General features: G+C 35.1%; 1 protein-coding gene across 1 annotated transcript in view; it reads left to right on the forward strand.

The window, feature by feature from the left end:
- AGMO (alkylglycerol monooxygenase) overlaps window positions 1–23,023 on the forward strand; it is a 353,562-nt gene that overhangs the window by 159,989 nt on the left and 170,550 nt on the right. The window contains exons 7-11 of the mRNA XM_060108676.1: window positions 2,422–2,487; window positions 2,578–2,657; window positions 6,314–6,448; window positions 7,930–8,046; window positions 20,729–20,811. Coding sequence (XP_059964659.1) covers window positions 2,422–2,487; window positions 2,578–2,657; window positions 6,314–6,448; window positions 7,930–8,046; window positions 20,729–20,811 — 481 coding nt within the window. The remainder of the gene's footprint in view (window positions 1–2,421; window positions 2,488–2,577; window positions 2,658–6,313; window positions 6,449–7,929; window positions 8,047–20,728; window positions 20,812–23,023) is intronic.

Genomic DNA, 23,023 nt, shown 5'->3' on the forward strand with positions numbered 1-23,023 from the left:
TCTCCCGTTGTGGAGCACAGGCTCCGGACACGCAGGCTCAGCGACCATGGCTCACGGGCCCAGCCGCTCCGTGGCATGTGGGATCTTCCCGGACTGGGGCACGAACCCATGTCCCCTGCATCGGCAGGCGGACTCTCAACCACTGCGCCACCAGGGAAGCCCCATAGCTGACTTCTGAATTTCCTTTTTGCTTAGCTCTCCTCAGATGTAATGGAAAAAGGAGTTAACCAGCTGAGGGGGTACACACTTCATGTTGTGAGGAGCTTGTTGAAAGTTACTCCTTGACCCCATGCTGAGGGTCGTTCCTGTGTACAGTCAGAGTGTCTTGGTCTTAAAAACTGTTGGTATTTAAGGAAAGCCTAATAAACAACACTTCACTTTCCTGTCTAAATTCTATGAACAAACAACATACACTGCTTTTTCCTGACAAAAAAAAAAAAAAAATCCCATGTGACTAGTGCCTAAGGTTTAAAGACACTAGCTTAAGAAATAACAGAAGTGGGCCTCCCTGGTGGCGCAGTGGTTAAGAGTCCGCCTGCCGATGCAGGGGATACGGGTTCGTGCCCCGGTCTGGGAGGATCCCATATGCGCGGAGCGGCTGGGCCCGTGAGCCATGGCCGCTGGGCCTGCGCATCCGGAGCCTGTGCTCCGCAACGGGAGAGGCCACAACAGTGAGAGGCCCGCATACCGCAAAAAGAAAAAAAAAAAAAAAAAAAAAAAAGAAATAACAGAAGTATTTACATTTGCGCACCAAAAGACCTGTACAAGAGTGTGCATATTGGCATTATTTGTAATAGGTAATAGGGAAAAAAGATATAATTCGCATGTTTGTCAGCAATAGAACAGATACATTGTACACTATTCATGTAATGGAAGACTACATCGCAATGAAAATTTCCAAACTATTACAACATGTAATGGCATGAATAAATCTCACAAATGCCATTTTGAGAGAAGGAAGCTAGTAAGAAAATAATAAATATTATTATTCTGTTTTTATTTTATAAGTTTCCAGGCATCACAGGCAGTAGTACTGGCATACGTCAGGCCTGCCTTCCCAGGTGGGCAGGTCCCTTTCCCTGGGGCAGGGAGCAGAGCAGAAGCACAAGCTCCTCCAGGTAGGGAGAGGGTGGGGTCCTGCTGCACATGTGCAGTTTCCTCTTCCAAACTCCACAGTCATACCTCCACCACAGGGAATTATTACTGAGTTGGTGCAGAGGTCAAGAGCATTATGCTCTTGCTGTTCCCTCCATATTAAAGGAAACACAAGGACTGGAGAAAAACATGTCCACATTGAAGAAGAAATAGTTGCTAGTTTCCTGTTTGGCCTTAGAGCACCTTCGCATGCATGTTGCTTTATATCAGGCATTCTCAGCCTCTGCACTATTAACATTTTGGACCAGATAGTTCTTCACTTGGGAATGCGGGGTGGGTGTGCGGGCTGCCCTGTGTATTATAAGATGTTGGTCTCTACGTATTAGATGCTAATAGTATCCCCTCCCAGTTATGACTCTTAACAGTGTCTCCAGACATTGCCATATATTCCCTGAGGTTCAAAGTGCTCCCTCACCCAACTGGGAGCCACTGTTTAGCCTATGTGTGGCAATGAGTGGTGGATCTGTGTAGCCAGCCCCACTCTACTTTTGTACCAGGGGAAAATTTTCCTTGTACCTTTACGTTCACGTGTACATTTACATGTACAGAAGATGTGTAAAGAAATGAGGACACATGGAGACAGTTGAATTTATTGGAGTAGTGGCTTGGTGGATTAATATTCTTTTTCCTTTGATTTACAATCATGTGGATATGATTGTGTTTATTTAATTTTTTCTTAATTAGGAAACTATGTCCAACTATTTAAATTTAAACTATTATTTAAGTATTTGGGGCATTAAAATATCATATATGTTATGAGTCAATGAATATAATCAAAGGTAACAATTTTTACTTACATCTTTTGTGATGAAAAAAATAGGAAAGTCTTACTGTAAGTGGAAAATTTTCTTCCTGGAAAAGAGGCGGTGAAAAGGTGTAAAGATCACATCAAAATAAAAGAAAAAAATATGCATATATTATTGATATTTATCTTATTTCATATTGCCTTTTGTTCTGGACCATTTAATTTATAATTATTACTTTTTAATAGTCCTAAAAAAAAGAATTACTTAGAATTATCCCAGATCTTTAAAGACCAGAAAAATTGTGAACGATTTTTTTTTTAAATCTGGGATAATTCTAAATATCTATGGCTTTAAGGCAGGCTTTGCTCTTCTTAGTAAAATCAGTTGGAAAATAAATACTCAGTTTACTAGCAAATAAAGTCTAGTGTTGTCAGTGAAAAGATATTTTTAGGACTATCATTGTTTCCAAATGTATAACTTCCTTTTTCAAAAAAACTTTTTAAAATATTTTGTCTCATAGGCAGAAATCGTTATTGCATAGACAAAAATTTTGCTGGAACTCTTATTATATGGGATAGAATTTTTGGTAAGTAAAAACTATGAGCATTTAAAAAAGTAAATTAGCTCCTTCATTCACAGGAAGTAAAAAATCATATCGTTATTATTTATCTTCCAGGAACATTTGAGGCAGAAAAGGAAAAAGTTGTATATGGTCTAACACATCCCATTAATTCATTTGAACCTTTCAAGGTGCAGGTAATGTACTTGGTTTTATTTCTTCTGAATTGATTCCATCCTTTTATAAATTTTATATTTGAAAGAAAAATCAGCTGCTGAAAGGTGGAAGTACATTACACTAGCCTTGAAAAATATATATTTTAACTAAAAGAATTTAGAAATAACTCTGGCACTCAAAGCCTTGAATCAAATTGGGCAGAATACATTTGAAAACAATTCATTGTAAGAATTTTAGAATATGTCTGTTACCTAGAATTAAAAGAAATAGCTCTTTAGCAAACGTACCCTTTCTCAGAATAGACCTGAAATATATTCATGTATTCAGAAGGAGCGGTAGTAAAATGTATAATTAAGGCTGATCCCAGAGTAAGAAAAATATTTGCTTCAAGCCTGCATGACTCTGGTTAGAAATTCAGAGTGAGGCCTTTGCCCTCCTCTTCTTGGATGGAGGTGTCAGGAGCTATTACGGGTTGGTTAGGTTTGCACGTTGCCTCACCTGCTAAGACTTGTTGCCCTGGCCCAGTTTTCTGTCAGACATGTGGTATTGGTTGTTCGCTGTTCTCAATGGTTGGCGCTAGAGAAATGAGGAATGTCTGTGAAGCTCTGATCCGTCAGTAGCAGAGCACCGCAGACACTCCCAGGGGTCGGGACTAGTAAATGAGAAAAAGATAAAAATGCTTGAAAAAATGAAGAGGTCAGTCAATGACAGCTCTGTCCAGGGGACTGGATATACAGCATTCAGAAAGGGAAGAAAGTACAGGTTCATGTTGGGTCTGCTTTTCAAAGCTACTTCTTCAAGGTTTTTAAAGAAAGTTAAAGTAACAAAATAAATGGACATTTATTGAAGTTTTACTATGTGCAGGACATTGCTAACAGCACACATGTTTAATTTAACCATTACTAAAACCTTATAAGGTAGTGGTTCTTTTTAGCCTCAGTTTTTTGGTGGATGAAACTGAGGTTCTCAGGATTTAAATAATTCACGACTATACACAGTTTGTTAGATGCTAACCTAAGTAGGGTGGGTTGAAGGCCAAGCCCCAAACTTGATTAACTCAATTTTCAAGTGAAAGGCATTTTTATGTTGCCATTCAGAAGAGAAAAGTTGATTATTTCTCTTCTTTCTTCTCAACTAGTGGCATTTCTCTCTCTGTCTTTCGTTCTCTCTCTCTTTTGATTAGGCATTACCAAGAATATGATAGATTTTTTTCAGGAGAATACTAACATATATTTCCAGGTACTTCCTTAATAATAAACATTTCTAGGTACCTTCTTTATAGAACTGAAATCAGTTTCAAGATAATACATTGAGAGCCACTTCTTCACTGGGCGTGGTCTTGTCTTCATAATGTAGAGATTAAGAAGGAAATACAACGTGGTCTCTGCCCTCTAGGAGAGAGCTTTTCAAACTTAATGTGCATATGAATCATGGGAGGATCTTATTAAAGTAGGGTTCAGTAGGTCTGAAATCTGGCCAAGATACTGTGTTTCTAACAAGCTCCCAGGAGATGCTGACATTGCTGGTTCATGGCAGTCCTTTAGCTAGCAAGGCTTTGGGAGTGTACACACATGGAGGAAAAGGGGTTCATATTCGAGATACAATAAGAAGTTGAAAACTGCATCACATGAGCTGCACAAGGAGTTGGATGATTAGGATTTGGAGACACAATATTCAATCACAGGTCTTTATGAGCTGCTGCTAAATCTGCCCTCATGTAAACATTGCCTTTAGCGTACGAATTGTCACAACTGTGTCTAAGTTTTAGTCTCCTACATACTCACTTATATTGTTAGAAATATCAAATCAGCAAGTTTTAATAATTAGGAGTTCCTAAACCTACAAAATCACGTATTTACTTTCACTTGTATTCCTTTATATTAGCTAAATTTCTCACCCTCCCATCAGAGGCATCAAAAGCACCTTGGGATGGCCCCTGTTAGATGGAGAGGCTTTTTTCCCCTTTAATACTAGGTAGAAACCATTCATTTTGCTTTCCTTTGGAGTCCAAGAGTTTCAGGGCATTGGAAAACAAGTAAGTGAGAAAGTACTCCTTATTTAAAAGCCCTGTATTCTCATGGCTTGTGTCTAGAATGATAGCAGTAAAATTTCAGTCAGGTTTTTTTTTTTTTGGTTTTTTTTTTTTTTTTTTGGTGGTGTTGTGTCTTCGTTGCTGCGTGCAAGCTTTCTCTAGTTGTATCGAGCGGGGGCTACTCTTCACTGTGGTGCACGGGCTTCTCATTGCGGTGGCTTCTCTTGTTGCAGAGCATGGGCTTTAGGCGCACAGGCTTCAGTAGTTGCAGCACGTGGGCTCAGTAGTTGTGACATGCAGGCCCTAGAGCACATGGGCTTCAGTAGTTGCGGCATGTGGGCTCGGTAGTGTGGCGTGTGGGTTTTAGGGCACGCGGGCTTCAGTAGTTGTGGGGCTTAGTTGCTCTGCGGCATGTGAGATCTTCCCAGACCAGGGATCAAACCTGTGTTCCCTGCATTGGCAGGTGTATTCTTAACCACTCTGCCACCAGGGAAGTCTTGTACTCAGTTTTTAAAATAACAAAACAGGTAAGTATATTAATGTGTGTTGTAACATTAATTTTCTGTGTTATTATTATTGCAAAGCCTCAGGATAAGTTTCCATCTAACATTTCCTTTTTCTGTAAAATCTTCTCAGCTAAATCCTACATTGTTGCTTAATTGCTTCAGATTCCTTATTATAATATTTCAAGTAATTTTAAAAACAATTTTTATAATGCTAGCAGTTTAAATTCTGTTAGAGATAGTGAAAATATCAATGAGACAACAAATTCTGATAGAGCCATAACTTCTTTCTACATTAATTTATCACTACATGTATAATAGGAGTCATTTCGAGAGTCAACAGCTGATGCCCAATATCTAGGATTATTTTTAATCCTATGATAGATTTTTATAACATATATGATATGTATAGCTATTTATCCTAATAGCCAGTATTTTTTGAGTCCTTGTCATGTGTGGGCATACTTTTAACTTTGTACATATCAAATGTGTGTTATTTAATGAATGTGAATTCCTGCTATAAGCCTCAAGGTCAACTTGTGACTCAGCAAACTTTTCCTATTACAGAATGTGATCTATTTATTTAATCCTCAGAGGTCTACCATCAGAAATGGTTTTGAACATTTTTTCTTAAAATGCGGTGTTTGTCTGTAATTCAATACATTAAATAAAAGATTATTTTAAAAATATATAACAGATATGCAATATTTGTATGATTCCATGTTCAACTTTAAAAACCATTTAGCAAGTCTAAAAAAGATGTCATTCTATGTGGCTGTCGAGTGCACAGGCTGCTAGTTAAATCCATTGGAAGCAAATTCTCTGAACTCACTTTTTATTCTTTGCTAATTTTCTAAACAATTGCCCTATTATTAAATTTCATGTTTATAATTTGTGGAGCTTCAGAAATATTGATAAGAACACATTTAAATGTAAAGGTATGCAGAATGCATAGAATGAATTTCAATTTATAATGCAATTGCATATTAATCAATATTAGCAAATTATACATAACCTATATATTAAAGAATAATTTGTAAGTTACATTAAACAATAAAATAAAATGCATGAGTTAATGTATTTAATCTTTTTTGTTATGGTCTTTTCTTATCTTAAACAGGCTATATTTTTATTCTTCTAGTTCCACCATTTACTTACCATATGGACTACATTCTGGGCCACACCTGGATTCTTCAATAAGTTTTCTGTCATATTTAAAGGACCAGGATGGGGTCCAGGTAAACCAAGACTTGGACTGAATGAAGAAATCCCAGAGGTAAATAAAGTTCATGAATTCGATGATGGCAAAGATGAATTTCATATTGTCAGGTCTACAGCCAGCCTGTAATACATGCTGACTTCATGCAAATCTGAAAAAAGATGTTTCCTTAGGCAGATACAGCCCTGTAATGTGTAAATTAATAAGTGGACACCACCTAGGGGCCATTAAGAGGGGTGCCTTCTCCCACGCTGCCTTTACTAGGGAGCATGGTTTGGGGCAGAGCAGCAGAGGCTGGTTTTCTTGGCTCAAACCCACAGCCGAGAGACTTTGTGTAGTGCAGAAACCACACAGACACTTATGGATCCGTCACAGAGAGCCTTAGAGAAAATTCAGTCTAGCCTTCAACTTGTCCATGAAAAACTGAGGTCTCCAGAATAAAAGGTCTAAAGTCATACCGAAATGATATGGTTATTAGATTAGATCACTTTATTCATTCCATAGTGGCATAGTAGCATTAAATACAGAAATCCCATGAAAAACTAAAAATAAACAAGGTAGAGGTTTAAAACACTGAAAATCAAATGAAAAATTCAGTTTCAATATGGAATTTCTCTTATGAAATGGAGGAAAAGGAATTTATTTCCTATCATTTAGGATATATATTGAGATTGCTTATCAAAATAACTGTCATTGATAGTAATATAGAAACAATAAGCTACTGTTGATTTCAAAGATAATTTTGAGTATAAAAATTAGCCAGTATTCAAGAAAATGAAATATGTTTTATTTGAATATTTTTATTTTTCAAAAATCCTGATCTGAATAAGGATATTTTCTCATCCACTTATGAAAGCTGCTGTGTTGGAATTTCCAGACACTTGGTTATGTTCACAGTTAGTTATATAACAATGATCTAACTTGATATAGGTGAAAATAATTTGCTTATTTCAGCTCCAGAAAGTCTAGTCAGCTACGGTTCATTTATTATTTTCCTTTTTTGCAATAGATTAAAACTTTAAAACATAGAATAAAACATTCAAACTGAATATTTTAAAATCATATTGATGCCTAAATCTGCATCATAAGGATAGGATTATAGTATTTCTGGGAAACTGTAGTTTGGGAAAGCTGTTTTCAATAAGACAGTATTTGCCTTTGAAGCATGATTATCTACACTATCCCAAATCACCTTCCATTTTCTCTTTTGCTATACTTTGATGTATAATCATGGACAAATTTTCATATTTCATATTACATGTTTATTTTGTTTATGTTAATCATCAGTATCAATTCTTACAGTGCTCTATATAAAGCAGAGTAAATCAGAATCATAATGCTTCTGAAATGAAAAACAAGTCTCCTAATTTTTACATTTTTTCTATCCAAAATAATAAACGTTAGAGTCATTTTGAGGATTAAAAAAGATAGCAAAACCTTTCATTTCTTTTTGCATATCTCCTCTTCACTTAGTGTGAATTTCAGTGAGAGAGATAAGGGAACAATATAATGGAAAGACTTCTTTCTTATCTTCCTAGGTCAAGGGGGAAGAAGTTCCCTTCTCATCATCAGCATCTCGGCTATTAAAGACATATGCAGTTGTACAGTTTGCTCTGATGCTAACATTTTATGAAGAGACCTATACAGATAAAGCTGTAAGTGGTGCTCATTTTAAATAGAGTGTGAAAAAGTTTTCTGTCACTTTGAAGGTGAAAATAAGCTCCCTCTATTAAAGCTGTGCTCTATTCTGTAATAATTTTTGAATTTTGGTAGTGTCTCACATTTAAACAGGTAAAATGATTCTTCTAGAATTAATTTAATTAATGTAAGTTAATTAATTGTATCCAAAGTGTTCTGTATAAGATGTCCATCAAATGGTATATAATTGATCTAAAATATAAGTAGGAAATGATTTTTCACAAATAAATTCTTCAACAATTAAAAGTATTTCAGAAGCTAGAATTAAATGTGTTGGGGAAAGCAGACTTTATAGCAATTTCAACATGCTTATCTTCAATTAAAGAATACCCTGATAACTTGAATTTATGGGATTTGCAATGTACAGTTAACTTCATTTATTTTGTCCTTTCTAAATATTCGAAATATTCCTGAAGCACAAGAGCACTGGATCAGGGTTTAGAATCTGGATTCTGATTCAGGCATTACCACCTGGGGAATCATTTTTTGGCTACATGAGAATACGCTCACTTCCTATATTTTGGAGAAAACAAAAATAGCATAATTTATGTAAAAATGCACTGTAAACCATAAAAAGATTAAAAACAGAGGTATTTTTAAATACTTGCTTTGTTTCACAGATCTATTCATATTATATTCTTCCAAAAAGGACTTACAATAGTTCAAAGAGGTACATAAATTATAGTAAAGTAACTAAGTTGGAAGTAGGTGAAATTGAAAATAGGATGACAGAAGAATGAAAAATCAGTATCTGACCTTGTTACCAAGGAAGTATGTACCTCATGAAAGAACCTCACTGAGTCAGGAATGTTGAGGCCTCACATAGCAGCAATGTGTGAGTAATGTTTACGCTCTAAAGAAACAGGGAAAGGGGACTTCCATTTCTAGCAAAATGGTGGGTTAGATACACCTACTTCTTTTTTTTTTTTTTTGCGGTACGCGGGCCTCTCACTCCTGTGGCCTCTCCCCTTGCGGAGCACAGGCTCCGGACGCACAGGCTCAGCGGCCATGGCTCACGGGCCCAGCAGCTCCGCGGCATGTGGGATCTTCCCGGACCGAGGCACGAACCCGTGTCCCCTGCATCGGCAGGCGGACTCTCAACCACTGCGCCACCAGGGAAGCCCCACCTACTTCTTTTTAAGGCATATCAAACACCTAAAATTGCTGGACAAAATGTAATTTTTAAGAAAACCCTTTAAATACACTGCATAGATGAGTAGGCAAAAAATTGAGGTACTCCTTAGAGGCTAAAAATGTTGAGAAAGTGCAGATCCAATGAGGTGTTCTTCCTGACAGCTATCCCAGGCACTGAAAAATCTCTGTTGATCAAGACCTTAAGGGACCCAAAACAAAGCTGAGAGCCTACGTGGGTGGAAAGTCAGTTAAAGGACTTCAAGTAAAACAACTGAAAGCAAAAGAAATACTCTCGGCAAGGGGAGGGGGAGGAGGATGAGAAAAAGACATGTAAAAAGGAAACTTACCCATACTGCACTTGGCTTTGAGGAGGCAGAAAAAAGTCTTCCCTGAGAATTTTTGACTGCAAACCACATCTCACTCAGATATGGATCCAGGATTTACACTAACCATTGATTTATAAACCTAAACTAAGTGTGTAGTCTCAGATAAGGACTCATGTTTAAAGGCCCATGTTCAAATCATGCTTAGAGCAATCCCCTCAAACTCAGGTTGCAACATAGTCCCCCAGGTAATGTCTCAATGATGATGAACTGAGAGATAAAAAGCACAGAAACACACTAGGATAAAGCCACTATGACAAAGCATTAACAGAAACAACAAGCGACAGAATTATACCCTCAAAAAGAACAGATTTTGAAAATAAAATCAATTAAAAGATAAATTAAGTAAATTTAATATATTTGAAGAAGCAAAAGTTGAAATTAAAAAGAAATTAGAAATTATGGAAAATCAAGAAACAATGATGAAGCACATTTAGAAATAATCAAATTAGACTTCTAGAACACAAAAATATAATGGACATAAGGAAGTCAGTGACTTCATTGGCAGTTTAAAGACAACTAAAGAGAGAATTAGTGCCTTAAAAGAGCAAAAAAAGTATCCATTATACAGTGCGAACAGACAATGATATTAAAAAACATAACAGAAGTTATCTTTAGACATAAAAAATAGTGTGAAAAAGTCTAAGATAATACAAGAATCCAGAAAAAATTCAGATGAATACAAATAGGATTAGTGGGCAGTGAATTCATAAAAGATAAATTACCTTTTTCAAAGACAGAAAAATTAGTCTATTATAAGTTTTTTTAAAATAATATTAATTTATAAAACCTGTGGAATTATATTTAATAATTAGGTACCATTGTAAAAATCACAGTATATTCTATTGGAACAATTCTAAGTATTCCATATGACTCACACAGTGAGTTCTATAAATAAGTCTACTCAAAATAGGTCACGGAGTGTATTAAGAAGGACTCTTTGGTTGTATATGGCAGAAATTCAACTTAGAGTGAATTTATTAACTCATATAACTGAAGAGTCTGGGGTTTTTCTTCTTTAGGCAGTGCTGGATCCAGTGAGTAAAGTAACTTCATCAGGAATCTTCTCATTCTTTTCTGCAGTTATGCATTTCTCAAAGCAGATTCTCCTACAGGCTCTCAACCTTCATGGTAGCAAGATGGTTACCAGCAGCTCTAGCTTTAAATACTTCCACACAAGGAACTCCAGAAGTGAAAGTTCCAAGTTGGAGTCTGATGTTATGGGTGGGTTCATCTGGGTATCACTAAACCCATTAATGTGATCAGGCCTGGATCACAGACCATTTAATCTATCAGTGGGAGGACAGGGCCAGTGATAGGAAGGCTTGAAAGACATACTGAGATGATAGTTTGTAGAAAAAAGGAAATAGACTCAAGTAGGCAAAAATAACAAATGTTTGATCTATATGAATCCTTCTCACTCCTAAATACTATGTGATTTGAACTTCTTTTCAAAGAATATTCTTTTAACACTTATAAATGTATAGTAACATAATACACCTTCCTGTAGGATATCATTTTAAGGTATCTATGATATGAGTGTCCATTAGATATCTTCTGTTCTAAGAAACAGATTATCCAATTAAACGTGGCTTAAGTATAACCGAAAATTCAGAGGTGAGTATTGATTAGTTCAGCAGTTCAAACATGTAGAGTTTCCAAAAAGGCTTCTCTACAGTTCTCTGGGCTTTCATTATCATAATTACAGCAACTCAAGGCATCATGTCCTCACACTGTGACCAAAGGCAGCAAGTTCAGTTCTAGAGCATCTTGTAAATTTCACTTAAGAAGGAGGGGAAAAAGGTCTTAGAGTATTTCCCAGCAAATGTCCTTTCATGTCTCATTGCTCAGGACTGATTCACATGCCCACACTGAAACAATAACTAACACTGGTTCATGAATTAACCATGAATGAATTATACCAAGCATAATTCATGCCCTGGGGATAAAGGGTTCGCTTTGCCTCTGAGTACATTCCTTTCTTATACCTGGACAAAATCAGCATAGTATTAGTATAGAAGATATAGGAGATATTTTCTGGTTGGGCAAATAGCAGTGTATGTCACAGTGTGTCCTACTAAATAAAATAGGTTTACAAGATGTTTACAGAGACTATTGGATAATATATTGAAGAAAGCCATTTCAATTTTAAACATTATTTAAAGACTTTAACGATTGGTATTGTCCATATGTATTTGTGTTTTTAGCATTTAAAATTAATAACCCCAAATTGCTACACATAGTGACTCCAATTTTGGACACTAGACAAGTTCACATGTTCTCTCTGCCCACGTACAATGTTTTTGTTTTTTAAACTACAGAAAAACTCATTCCTGATCATAGGAGAAAACAATGATTTAAATTCTGGTTTCCATTTTGTGGACTGAAAAAAAAGAAATAGGATATGATGTGACCAGAAATGCTTTGAAAACATTATGGAAGAATATATTATGGCTTATTATTTGCTGGTTCATATATGTACTACAACTAATGTAACCAATTCCAAATTGTAGCAGGTTCATTTGCCTTTAGCTTCAAAAGAGACAAAATTTGAACCCAAGAATTTCAGGAGCAAAGCTTTCTTAAAAGCAGCATGAATTACATCACTCTTAGCAGTGTACAAGTAGATGTCAAACTACCATAATGGTTAGAATTATTAATTGCTTAACCTAAGGTCTCATAATCATGTCTTCAAGTATTACATAATTAACCCATCACTGATTACTTTGTTAAACTACTTTGTTATTTTAATTTGTTCACCTAAGTTATGATTAAAATATGCCTGCATTAATCGAGTTTAGATAATTGAATAACACCAGAAGAAAAGCTACATCATCTACATCTAAATATCTAACTCTTGATATACTGATCAATACTGAGTACAGTTTGCATTATTGAATTTTTTTAGTTGTACTAAATACAGTCTCAAAATAAATTAACCTAATTCATAGAAATAAAAATGAAAATTTATCCATTTTGATTTTGAAGTAGAGGCCTTAATATTAAGCTCACCAAGAGAATTTGAAGGTCTAGGCATATGTGAGTGCTTCTTGGGTTAAAATGTAGCCAGACAGGGTGTATGTTAAAATATGTAACTCATAGCATGGTTTTCACAAGATTTTTCCACTGTCATAAAAAAACTATATGAGAAACTCATGTAGATATGTCGACAAAGAGAAATAGCAAGTGATGAAATCCTTTTCAAATTAAAATTAGAGTTGGAGACAGCTTCATCCCTGACACAAATTAATTTTGAAAAGTACATTTGCTTGTTTCCCACACATGTTTTTCTTTGCTAAAAGCATGCTGTGCAAATAGGAAAAAAGGTTGCTTATTTGCAAAATTCTGTAGTGCCTTTCTAGTCTCAGGGATGTTTAAAAGCATCTGAAGACATTAAAATCCAACAGCAATATTTTTTTTCCAGATTCACTGTAGCCAATAATCACATAGAAAAGTTGTGGCTGACGTGTAATTGGGGACCCTGCTGTAGTCCCACAGCCTTTTCTGTTTATGGGTTTACCAGAGTAGATAAACACTTACTTGTTTAATGTGTGCAAGTTCTGTATAAATAACTTTGGGAATCAAAATAGCAATTTGATGGCCACCAAAAAGGTGGAAAAGGCACACTTCTTTCTTACTGAAACTTGCAATGTATACATTCAAATATATAGTGTTTAGTTTAGTTATATGACCCACAGTCTTTTATGTTGATTTTAGTTTAGTAATGCTTGGGAAATCAATTCCTCAGCTGCCAGGGTCCACCTCATGGGGTGATATCATGAATACGGGTTTGAAATGGAAATATGGACTCACTAGCATGTTTCCAAAGTAAAACTGTAAAGGCAATGCTATCCTTTTCAATAATAGACATACTCAAAACAGTTTGAATATTTAACAGGGTCTTATAATAGAATGTATAATAAAGTTACTGTAGATATGTCTAACCCAGATTATTTGGTGATATATTTCAATATGAGGCATCTGAGAATATCCAATATAAATTTGGAAACAGGTTTTTATAGTCTTAAATTCCCCTGGTTGCTGTACTCTGTAAAACATTATGGGCACTAAAATTTTGTAACCAATGCTTTCATATTGACATGTTTTAACAGACCCTTAGAAAAAATCAATATATTTAGTGGTATTCTCATAACAGAGAGTGTCGCTTGCACAATTTAGATCTAACTTAGGTCCTACATGAAACCTCTCAAGTCAATATTCAGCACATACAGTTTTCTTCCAGTGCAGCCCACTGGGATTTAATTTAATTTCCTAAAGTTCTTAGGTGGTAACTGAAGTAATATGAAAAAAGAAATGCGAGCTAAATTGAGCATCAATTGTAATTTAAATCCATGAAATGAATGTAATAAATGTGTATTAGTAAAGGAAGGATATTAACCAAAGCTACCTGTCTAATAAGCATAGACTTTGGGAACTTAGAAAAGTGATCACTGTGAATTCCTGTGAAAAATCTATTTTTGTCCACTATATTGAAATATAATAAAGTGGGAAATTGAACATTTAAAAATGCCTTTTGCATCAAATAATGAAATATTAATTGTGAAATTAAATATATCTTCATACTATTAGTACTGTCTCAAAATTTGTTTAGCATCAGGCAGCTCTTTTAAAAGCTATCATATAATAAATACAACCAACCATGAACTGCTTATAATTTGAATTAAGATCTCATTTTGACTTATTAAAAATATGTAAAAATTAGATACTTTAATTCAGCTTTGGAAACTCAAAATCTCAATGCACAGTTTTTTTTTTTTTTTGTATCCTTATTGGAGTATAATTGCTTTGCAATGTTGTGTTAGTTTCTGTTGTACGACAAAGTGAATCAGCTGTAAGTATACATATATCCCCACATCCCCTCCCTCTGGAGCCTCCCTCCCATCCTCCCTATCCCACCCCTCTAGGTCATCACAAAGCACTGAGCTGATCTAGCTGTGCTATGCAGCAGCTTCCCACTAGCCATCCATTTTACATTTGGTAGTGTATATATGTCAGTGCTACTCTCTCACTTTGTCCCAGCTTCCCCTTACCCACTGTGTCCTCAAGTCCATTCTCTACATCTGCGTCTTTATTCTTCCCCTGCCACTAGGTTCATCAGTACCAAAATTTTAGATTCCATATATGTGCATTAGCATACGGTATTTGTTTTTCTCTTTCTGATGTACTTCACTCTGTATGACAGACTCTAGGTCCATCCACCTCATTACAAATAACTCAATTTCATTCCTTTTTATGGCTGAGTAATATTCCATTGTATATATGTCAATGCACAGATTTCTCTACCCAATGCCCAGTGAATCATGAGGCTGTCCAGTCTGGCTGATGGGAACTTGTACTCTAGCTGGCCCTGTTGTGAGCTCTGGGCATTGCATGCTCTAGTCCTTTTCTAATCTTTGATAGTTTCCTCACATGCATGAGCTGATATACGAGACTTCATGGGCACCCGCTGCTGATGAATAGAGTTCTGTCTATGCAGCTCTCTCCTCTTTGGTACTCTCTTCCAAATAATAGCCTCCCTGCCTTCTCCCAAATCCCAGCTCCATCTCCTCAAATCAGGGAGTCCACTAGGCCCCTCTGAGTTCCCTCTGTGCGGCAGCATAGGAACTTTCTCAAGGTAGTAACCTGGAGCAATAGTGAGGGGTCATGTCATTTGTATCCCGTTTCCCTGGGATCACTGACCTTTGTTGCCTGGTGCCCAGGGTCTTGAAAACAATTGTTTCATATATGTTGTTTTGCTTTGTTTTGTTTTGTTTTCAAGTGGGAGGGAAAATCAATCCTTGTTTCTCTATTTAGTTGGGTGCACATTCATTATTAACAGTGGAATCATAGATTGAAATATGACTACAACATAACTATTCTTCAAGCTATGTTACTTAAAGTTTTTAAAATAAAAATTTTTGCTTTTATTTCTTACACACTTTTGTAGAAACTCACTATTCCATACCAATTCAGTGCTTCTGAACTATATATTTATACATTTTAGGCAATATATTTTCATCTTTGATATATTTATTTAGTTTGCTTCCTGTTTGAAATTATAGAAAACGTTCATTCTAATCATATTTCTTTACGTATGCTTCAACAGTAACCAAACGTTCTGAAAATACTGAAAAAAAACAATATAGTCAGTACTGTTATATATATATATTTTTAAACAGGATCTTATTTCAATATAGATTTTTGAGATCCATATAGAATTACAAATTGCTTTATGATATCACCTGGAGTTCTGTTCCTGAGTCTATGTTGTAATGGGAAGCATCTTCAAGCCTTAGGTTTCAGCTCAAGGTATCTAAAAGGAGCCATCAGAGTCACAGGGACGATGAGGTAGCAGAGCAAGTGTGCCCCAAACCAAATTTTCTGCCTTCACATCAGAGGTTACAGACACTTAAGTATTAGGAAGTTTTTGACCTTATTTTACAGATGTTTGGGAAGATGGACATTTTGAGTCAAAATAATAACTTTAGTAGATCTTTTCAGAAACTCCTAAAAATGCACAACCCTGATACAATAAAATCAAGACATTTTTATTTCTAAATCCTTAGAATAAGACTATGGAAAGTATTATCAAATTACCTCTGACAGTACACAAAGTTCTTAAAAAAAGAATGTATACAGACACTTACTGTTATTTTAGGACATAGTGTATGGGGCTGATACTTCCCTTTGTGAGATTTGTCGGGTGGGAAAACATGAAAGGTAATTATGTTGATCACCAGAATTTTTCTATGGAATAGTAAGAGGGTGATATCCCCATTCAAGAAGAAAAAGGCTTTCTTCTTTATATACCTGTGGGCAAAGGAAAGACTTCTCACGCCTTTATTAATTGTTTAAGCAACATTGCATCAAACATGTAATTGTAATTTTTGAGTTCCTGTGTAGTTAATGTTGCCTCATGAGTACTTTTTCTCATCTACTTAAAGTTGCAGGGATGTTTGCTTTTTTCAAGCATAAAAATCTGGAGAGCAATTTCCGCACTGAGAAACCTATGGAAATAAGAGCTACCAAACTGCTTGGGATTTGAAAGATAATTTTAAAGGAGGAAAATTAATTCCTTGCTTCATAAGCTTTTTATAGTTATGGACCTTCTCATTTTTTGTGATAAAGACATAATATATTCAAAGCCTAATTTAGAATAATTCCATTTTAGCACTTTAGGACAGCAATATCTTACATGAAAGATATACTAGCAGTGAATGGTGTAAAATGGTAGTAAACCCAATGAAAAATGAAATTGTACTGTTATAAAAAATTAACAAGCTTCATGTCATTTCACATCTTGTTTAAAACACAGGAGGCTAAGTATTTACAATGGTCAAAGTCTATAAAGTCTACTCTATTTTTCCCTCCTTTTTGCTCTAGTGTAGCTGGACTATGGTCCTACCAGCAGGGATTAAAGTAGTGTGATTTCTAGGCAGGGATTTTGTCTTTCTTGCTCACTCTCTTAAACTCCTATTTACCACAGTTCCTAGCAAATGCTCAATACATATTCATGGAATGAATGTGTATAAATCAGAGAAGATCAACTGATAGCCTATCAAAGGATATAATATGGAAAAACTTAAGAGTTTCATAGGAAAATGGACTCTCTAAAGGAAGCATGTGTTCAATATTGGATTTCTTCTTCTGGTAATCTTAGTTTCCTTTAAACTCAAACAGTTTTAGGACAGTTTTGTTCTTTAAGAAATTAAACATAGAAATATTAAAGTATTTAATGTTTTAACTATTTAACACAAGCATTTAGTATATTAATATTAAATTATTAAATAATTTTAAGGACTAAAATATTGATATTAAATTAAATATTAATGTAATATTAAATTATTTATTAAGCCAATTAGAATTATATTAAAGGTATGGATAATAAACAGAAATGTAAAATGATTCAATAATTCAGTCAGTCATTCAAAAACCATATTAGCTACTGACTATGTGCTGGGCAATGTTCTAGGCACTTGGAATATAATAGTAAATAAAAAGATAAAACCTCTCTTAGGGAGTGAGAGAAGACAGACAACAAACAGCTGGAGAATGAACAAACAAATGTATAAGTGTATGGGCGTGTTAAGTTGTATGGAGAAAAATACAACAGAAAAAGGTTATAGAGCATTGTGGAGAAGTACTATTTTATACAGGATGAACAAGGACATGCAGTAGTTACCTGAATGGAATGAAGGAATAAACCATAAGGGTCACTGTGGGAAGTCATTTCAAGCTTAAGAGACAGTAGATGAAACAGATTTGAGTGGGAAGGATGTTAGTCATATTCAAGGAAGAGCAAAATTTCTGATGTAGCATAAGAATGAAAGACAGAAATGATTCAGGAATTATATGATAATAGGGGGTATGTTGTGTAGAGGCCAGAATAAGGACTCTGAGCTTTATTCTTACTGAGATTTCAAGCTCCTGGGGGATTTAGAACATAAGAATGATATAATATGACTTAGTTTTAAAGAGATAGCTCTGGCTACATACCAGGGGAGGGAAGCCAGGATAGGTGGACACACAATTTAGAATCAGAGAGACCAGTCAGGAGGGTATTTTAATATAGTAGAGATAATGTTGGGGGTGAAACATGGTGTTTTTTGTGTGTGCTGTTTGTAGCAAATATCTTTATTCTGGATGTATTTCAAATATAGTGCTGATGTATTAGAAGTAGATAGTGAGAGAAAGAGTCAAGGATGAGTTATGGGTTTTTGGCTTGAGCAAATGAAAAACTGTGGGCGCCATCCCTAAAACGAAGAGAAGTGGGGAACGTGTGGTGTGGAGAAGGAAATCAAATACAGGGTTTTAGGCAGGCTAAGTTTCAGATGTGTAATAGCCAAGTAGAAGCTTCACTAGGCAGCCAGATAGCTGTATTAAGTTGGTTTTCACTCAGACACCATTAGCCAGGAAGCAATTTGTGGAGAGAGGAGTTCTTTCTTCTTTTTTTGTCCAGAGATCATAAATTCCCTAACCAAAACAAAAAGTATATTTTGTCCTGTCTCTGAATTTCCTATGATATTTGAAAGAGCTAATAAACCTTTTATTTGTGCTTCCTTAACTTATTGTAATTAATTTAGATTAGCCTAAGAGCCATTTAGAAAATTAGTATAGCCTGAATATAATAACAATGATAATCATCATATCACGAATTAACTTCTTACTTTATGCCAAGCACTCTTCTAAGTACTTTATTATAGTCTTTGCCAAACTCATATTTTATTTCAGATGTGCTGAACACATAAGAGAGACTTAGAAATGCTGAACAATTTGACTGGTTACATGGCTAATAGGTTCAAATAATTTTAAGCACTGCATTCTTATAGAGCATTTAAAATCATGCTATAGGTTTGGGACACAAATCATTTCTCCCTTCCATATGAATTTTTACCTAAAAGATCAAAAAGAAGCAATAATGGTGTAAGAAGCATTTTTCTTTAGAGACAAAATAGTTCCCCTAAGCAAACATTAATCTACTCAAGCACACCTAGTTACTTCTACCACCAAGAAAATATTTTTCTGGTGTGTTTTTTGTTTTGTTTTGTTTTTGTTTTTGTTTTTCTGTTTTACTGTCCCAAAGCAGCCACCACGGAATTCCATATACCCAAATAGTACTCTCCTGCTCTCCATTCAAACGTTCTAGAGTTCACTGAACTCCTTATCCTATATCTGATATCCAGCACTGTCTCCATATTCCTAAACATTCTGACACTTTTTATTCAGTTTTTTGACCACTCAACAATACTCTTCTACTGAACTATTGCCCTGGAGGGTTAAAGCCCCTTGGCAATTATGGGTGCCATTGTAGACATTTAGAAAGTAACTAGGGAGGTGTTAAAAGTTGGCCATAAGAGACAGCGCTGATTTAGAAGATGATATGGAACTGAGATACTGGATGTGAGCAGCAATTGCAATTGGTAACTTTTGTTTATAACTTTGGACAGATGCTACTTAGTTGTAGGTGTGTATATTAGTTAGTAATGACTTGAAATTACCTCTAGTTATTTCAGGAAAAAGAAAAAAGAGAGAGCATTCAATCACTGTTTTAGCCAACATAAAACAAACTTTGGTGTTCTCATAAAGGTGAAACATAAATACCATCAGTGAGTAGGGAAATCATCCACTGGCTGTGCATCCAACTCCTTGCTTTTACTGATCCACTCTCAATCTGAAGTGGTAACCATCTGGCCCTAACATGAGCTATGTAACTTCAGTATAGATCTCTGCTTCTGCCCCCTTTAAGTTTGTTGCTCATATGTGTTCTACCATTGTCACACTTAAGAGTCAGGTAGGTCTGTTTTGAATTTCAGAGGCATCATTTATTTCTCTGTGATGATAGAAAAGTTACTTCATCTTTTGATTCCAGCTTTGTTTTTTCATATATGAAGCACATATGATGATACCTACTCTGCAAGTTTGTTGGGAATATGAAAAGAATTAGCATGTGTGAAACACATAGCATGGAAGCTATAAAATAGTAGATGCTCAATAAACATTATTATTAAATTTTTACATGTAAACAAAATGCATAATTAATTTATAATTATAACAAAGAAATATGTGGTTTTTGTTACTAATTCAAAAAAGGACCCTTGACATGTACAGAGGAACATACAGATTTCATCAAATAAAAATGTGAGTGGATGTGCGTAATTTCTTTCATGTATGTGTTTGCATTCATAACACATTCTCCTTTAAATATTTTCTTTATTAAAGACACTTTTGGGTTTGAAACCACGAAGAATTGGTGATATTAAAAATAACCATTGAAATGTGATATTTATTCATAAAAATGTAAGTGATTTCTCCATATGTGGAGGCATAAGTGTTTCAAAGAACTACAAAAGCCAAAACTTTAAAGGAGAATTATTAGAAAGAACACTTTAAGCAAAACATCATTAGAATTGTCTAATTCATTCTCCAAGTGTCCAACAAGATAACTAAATAACATTAGGAAAACCAAATTGTTCTCTGCATATTCAACCTTCTTGAAAAATGTTAGTAACAAATGGTATAACATAAAATAAAATTGAGTCTGTTATTCTTGTCAGCTTTAAATTCTGATGCTCCTTTGGATGACTCACCTAAAGATCCATTGGTCTCTGTGTTTGTTTGACAGGCACTATCACAGGTCACTCTCCTTCTGAGGGCTTGCTTCATTATCCTGACCTTGACCTCCATTGGATTTCTTCTGGATCAAAGGTAAGAAGTGAAATTCTTTCATTTTATGTAACTTTATAATGTGGTTTTAAAAATATATGTGAAATTTTGAAATTCAGCAAACGTTTGTTATTAAAAAAATAAAGTTGAAACTACAAATTCACACCTTCATTTTAAATGAGACAGAGTAGTGGTTTGTCTGGTTTTAAATCAAAGGTCCGTTTTAAATCTAAGCCCTTTAAGTGAAATTTAGGTTTTTCAAGTATATTAAGAAAACTTATAAAATATAATGTTAAGTCAGCAAAACATAGAGTATAACTCTGAGTACTTAATAAAATCTAAAAATTATTTATTTTTCCTTTGCTATTGAACAGTTCAGAATATACACCTAAGTGTATGTATAGTTGTCTCTCGGTATTGGCAAGAGATTGGTTCCAGGACCTAGCCCCGCCCACCCCCATACCAAAATCTGCAGATGCTCAAGTCCCTTATGTAAAATGGCATAGTATTTGCACAGAACCTATGCACACGCTCCCATAAATTTAAATCATCTATCTAGATTACTTATAATACCTAATACAATGTATGTGCTATGTAAATAGTTGTAAATACAATATAAATGCTACGTAAATAGTTGCTGGCAGTGGGAAATTCAAGTTTTACTTTTTGGAACTTTCTGGAATTTTTAAAAAATATTTTTTCATCTGCAGTTGGTTGAATCTGAGATGCAGAACCCATGAATATGGAGGGCCAATTGCATATTTAAAGTTTATGTTCTTTACCCTCACACAGCATAGTATTTAATGAATCCAGTTTTAAATACTACTCTGGCCAGAAAATACATTCACTTGAACAATTTTAAATTGCTTTTATGGCTGAAGGTATATAGCAAAACACCCACTTGTTATTGCTTAGTATTTATCAATCATTAAAATTAATACTAATACTAATACTTACGTACTTAATATGTGCCATAGAATGCTTAATTATTTCTTGTAACACTTTAAGATAAGAATTACTATAAACTCCATTTTACGGGTTATGAAAGTCAGACAGAAGAACACTAAGAGATAGAACAGAACACAAACCCAAGCAATATGACCCCAGAAGCCACATATTATAGAATTTACATATAACTGTGAAAAATGGCAAAAAAGCTCTGTCATTCTTAAAATCTTATCATCGTTGTAGTGTAATTGTTTTTCAAGTAGGTAACCAATAACCAGATTACTTTCAGGAAATTTTTTTTTTTTTTTTTTTTTTTTTTTTTTTGGCGTTACGCGGGCCTCTCACTGTTGTGGCCTCTCCCGTTGTGGAGCACAGGCTCCAGACGCGCAGGCCCAGCGGCCATGGCTCACGGGCCCAGCCGCTCCGCGGCATGTGGGATCCTCCCGGACCAGGGCACGAACCCGTGTTCCCTGCACCGGCAGGCGGACTCTCAACCACTGCGCCACCAGGGAAGCCCACTTTCAGGAAATTTTAAATGTAAAAGTCCAGTAAACATGCATTTAATCTATATTGAATATCATGTCACTTTCCTAAGAAATGCTTAACAGCTGCTCTGGAATATCAGTAGATTCTGAAGTTTCATCAAGATGCAGGTCCAAATGGTTAATGGAACTGTGTACAATATGCCTTTGCTATAAACATTTGGGAGAGTGATGCTGCTGGCACACTTCACATAGTCATGTAAACGGTGTGTAGAATTTTAAACGTATTTCCTTCTATAGTTTAAAAATTGTGTTTATTTTATCATTTAATTTGTTTGGCTTTCCATCCATCCCTACTTTTCTATACTAGAAATAAAACATACTAAGCCATAAGAAGAGAAAATTAAAAACGGAGTCACAAGATAATCTGAAATAATTACCAGATCCAAAGAATCAGGATCACATTTTAAAGATCACAGTTCTGTTGGTTCCATATACGTAGTAAAATTATCAATCAGCCAATAACAATAGCATAGTTTTATGTTTTTAATGAAGTTTTTTTGTCTCCGTGGATACAAATAAATAGGCCAAATAAGCAAGCTATTGATTTTATCACAATATAGCCTATGATACATTAAGTTATTCTTATTGTATATATTTATATAAAGTCTCCCCTTCCTCTGGCCTTATTTAGGAACTCATACAGAGATATAGGTATGCCATTGTGCAAAGGAAGCCAGAAGAGAATGAAATGGTATTTTTAAAGTGCTGAAAGAAAATTACTGCTAACCTGTAATTCTATATCCAGCAAAAATGTAGGTGAA

Source organism: Mesoplodon densirostris, chromosome 9 (assembly GCF_025265405.1).
Source record: "Mesoplodon densirostris isolate mMesDen1 chromosome 9, mMesDen1 primary haplotype, whole genome shotgun sequence".
In the NCBI taxonomy this organism is placed as follows: domain Eukaryota; kingdom Metazoa; phylum Chordata; class Mammalia; order Artiodactyla; family Ziphiidae; genus Mesoplodon; species Mesoplodon densirostris.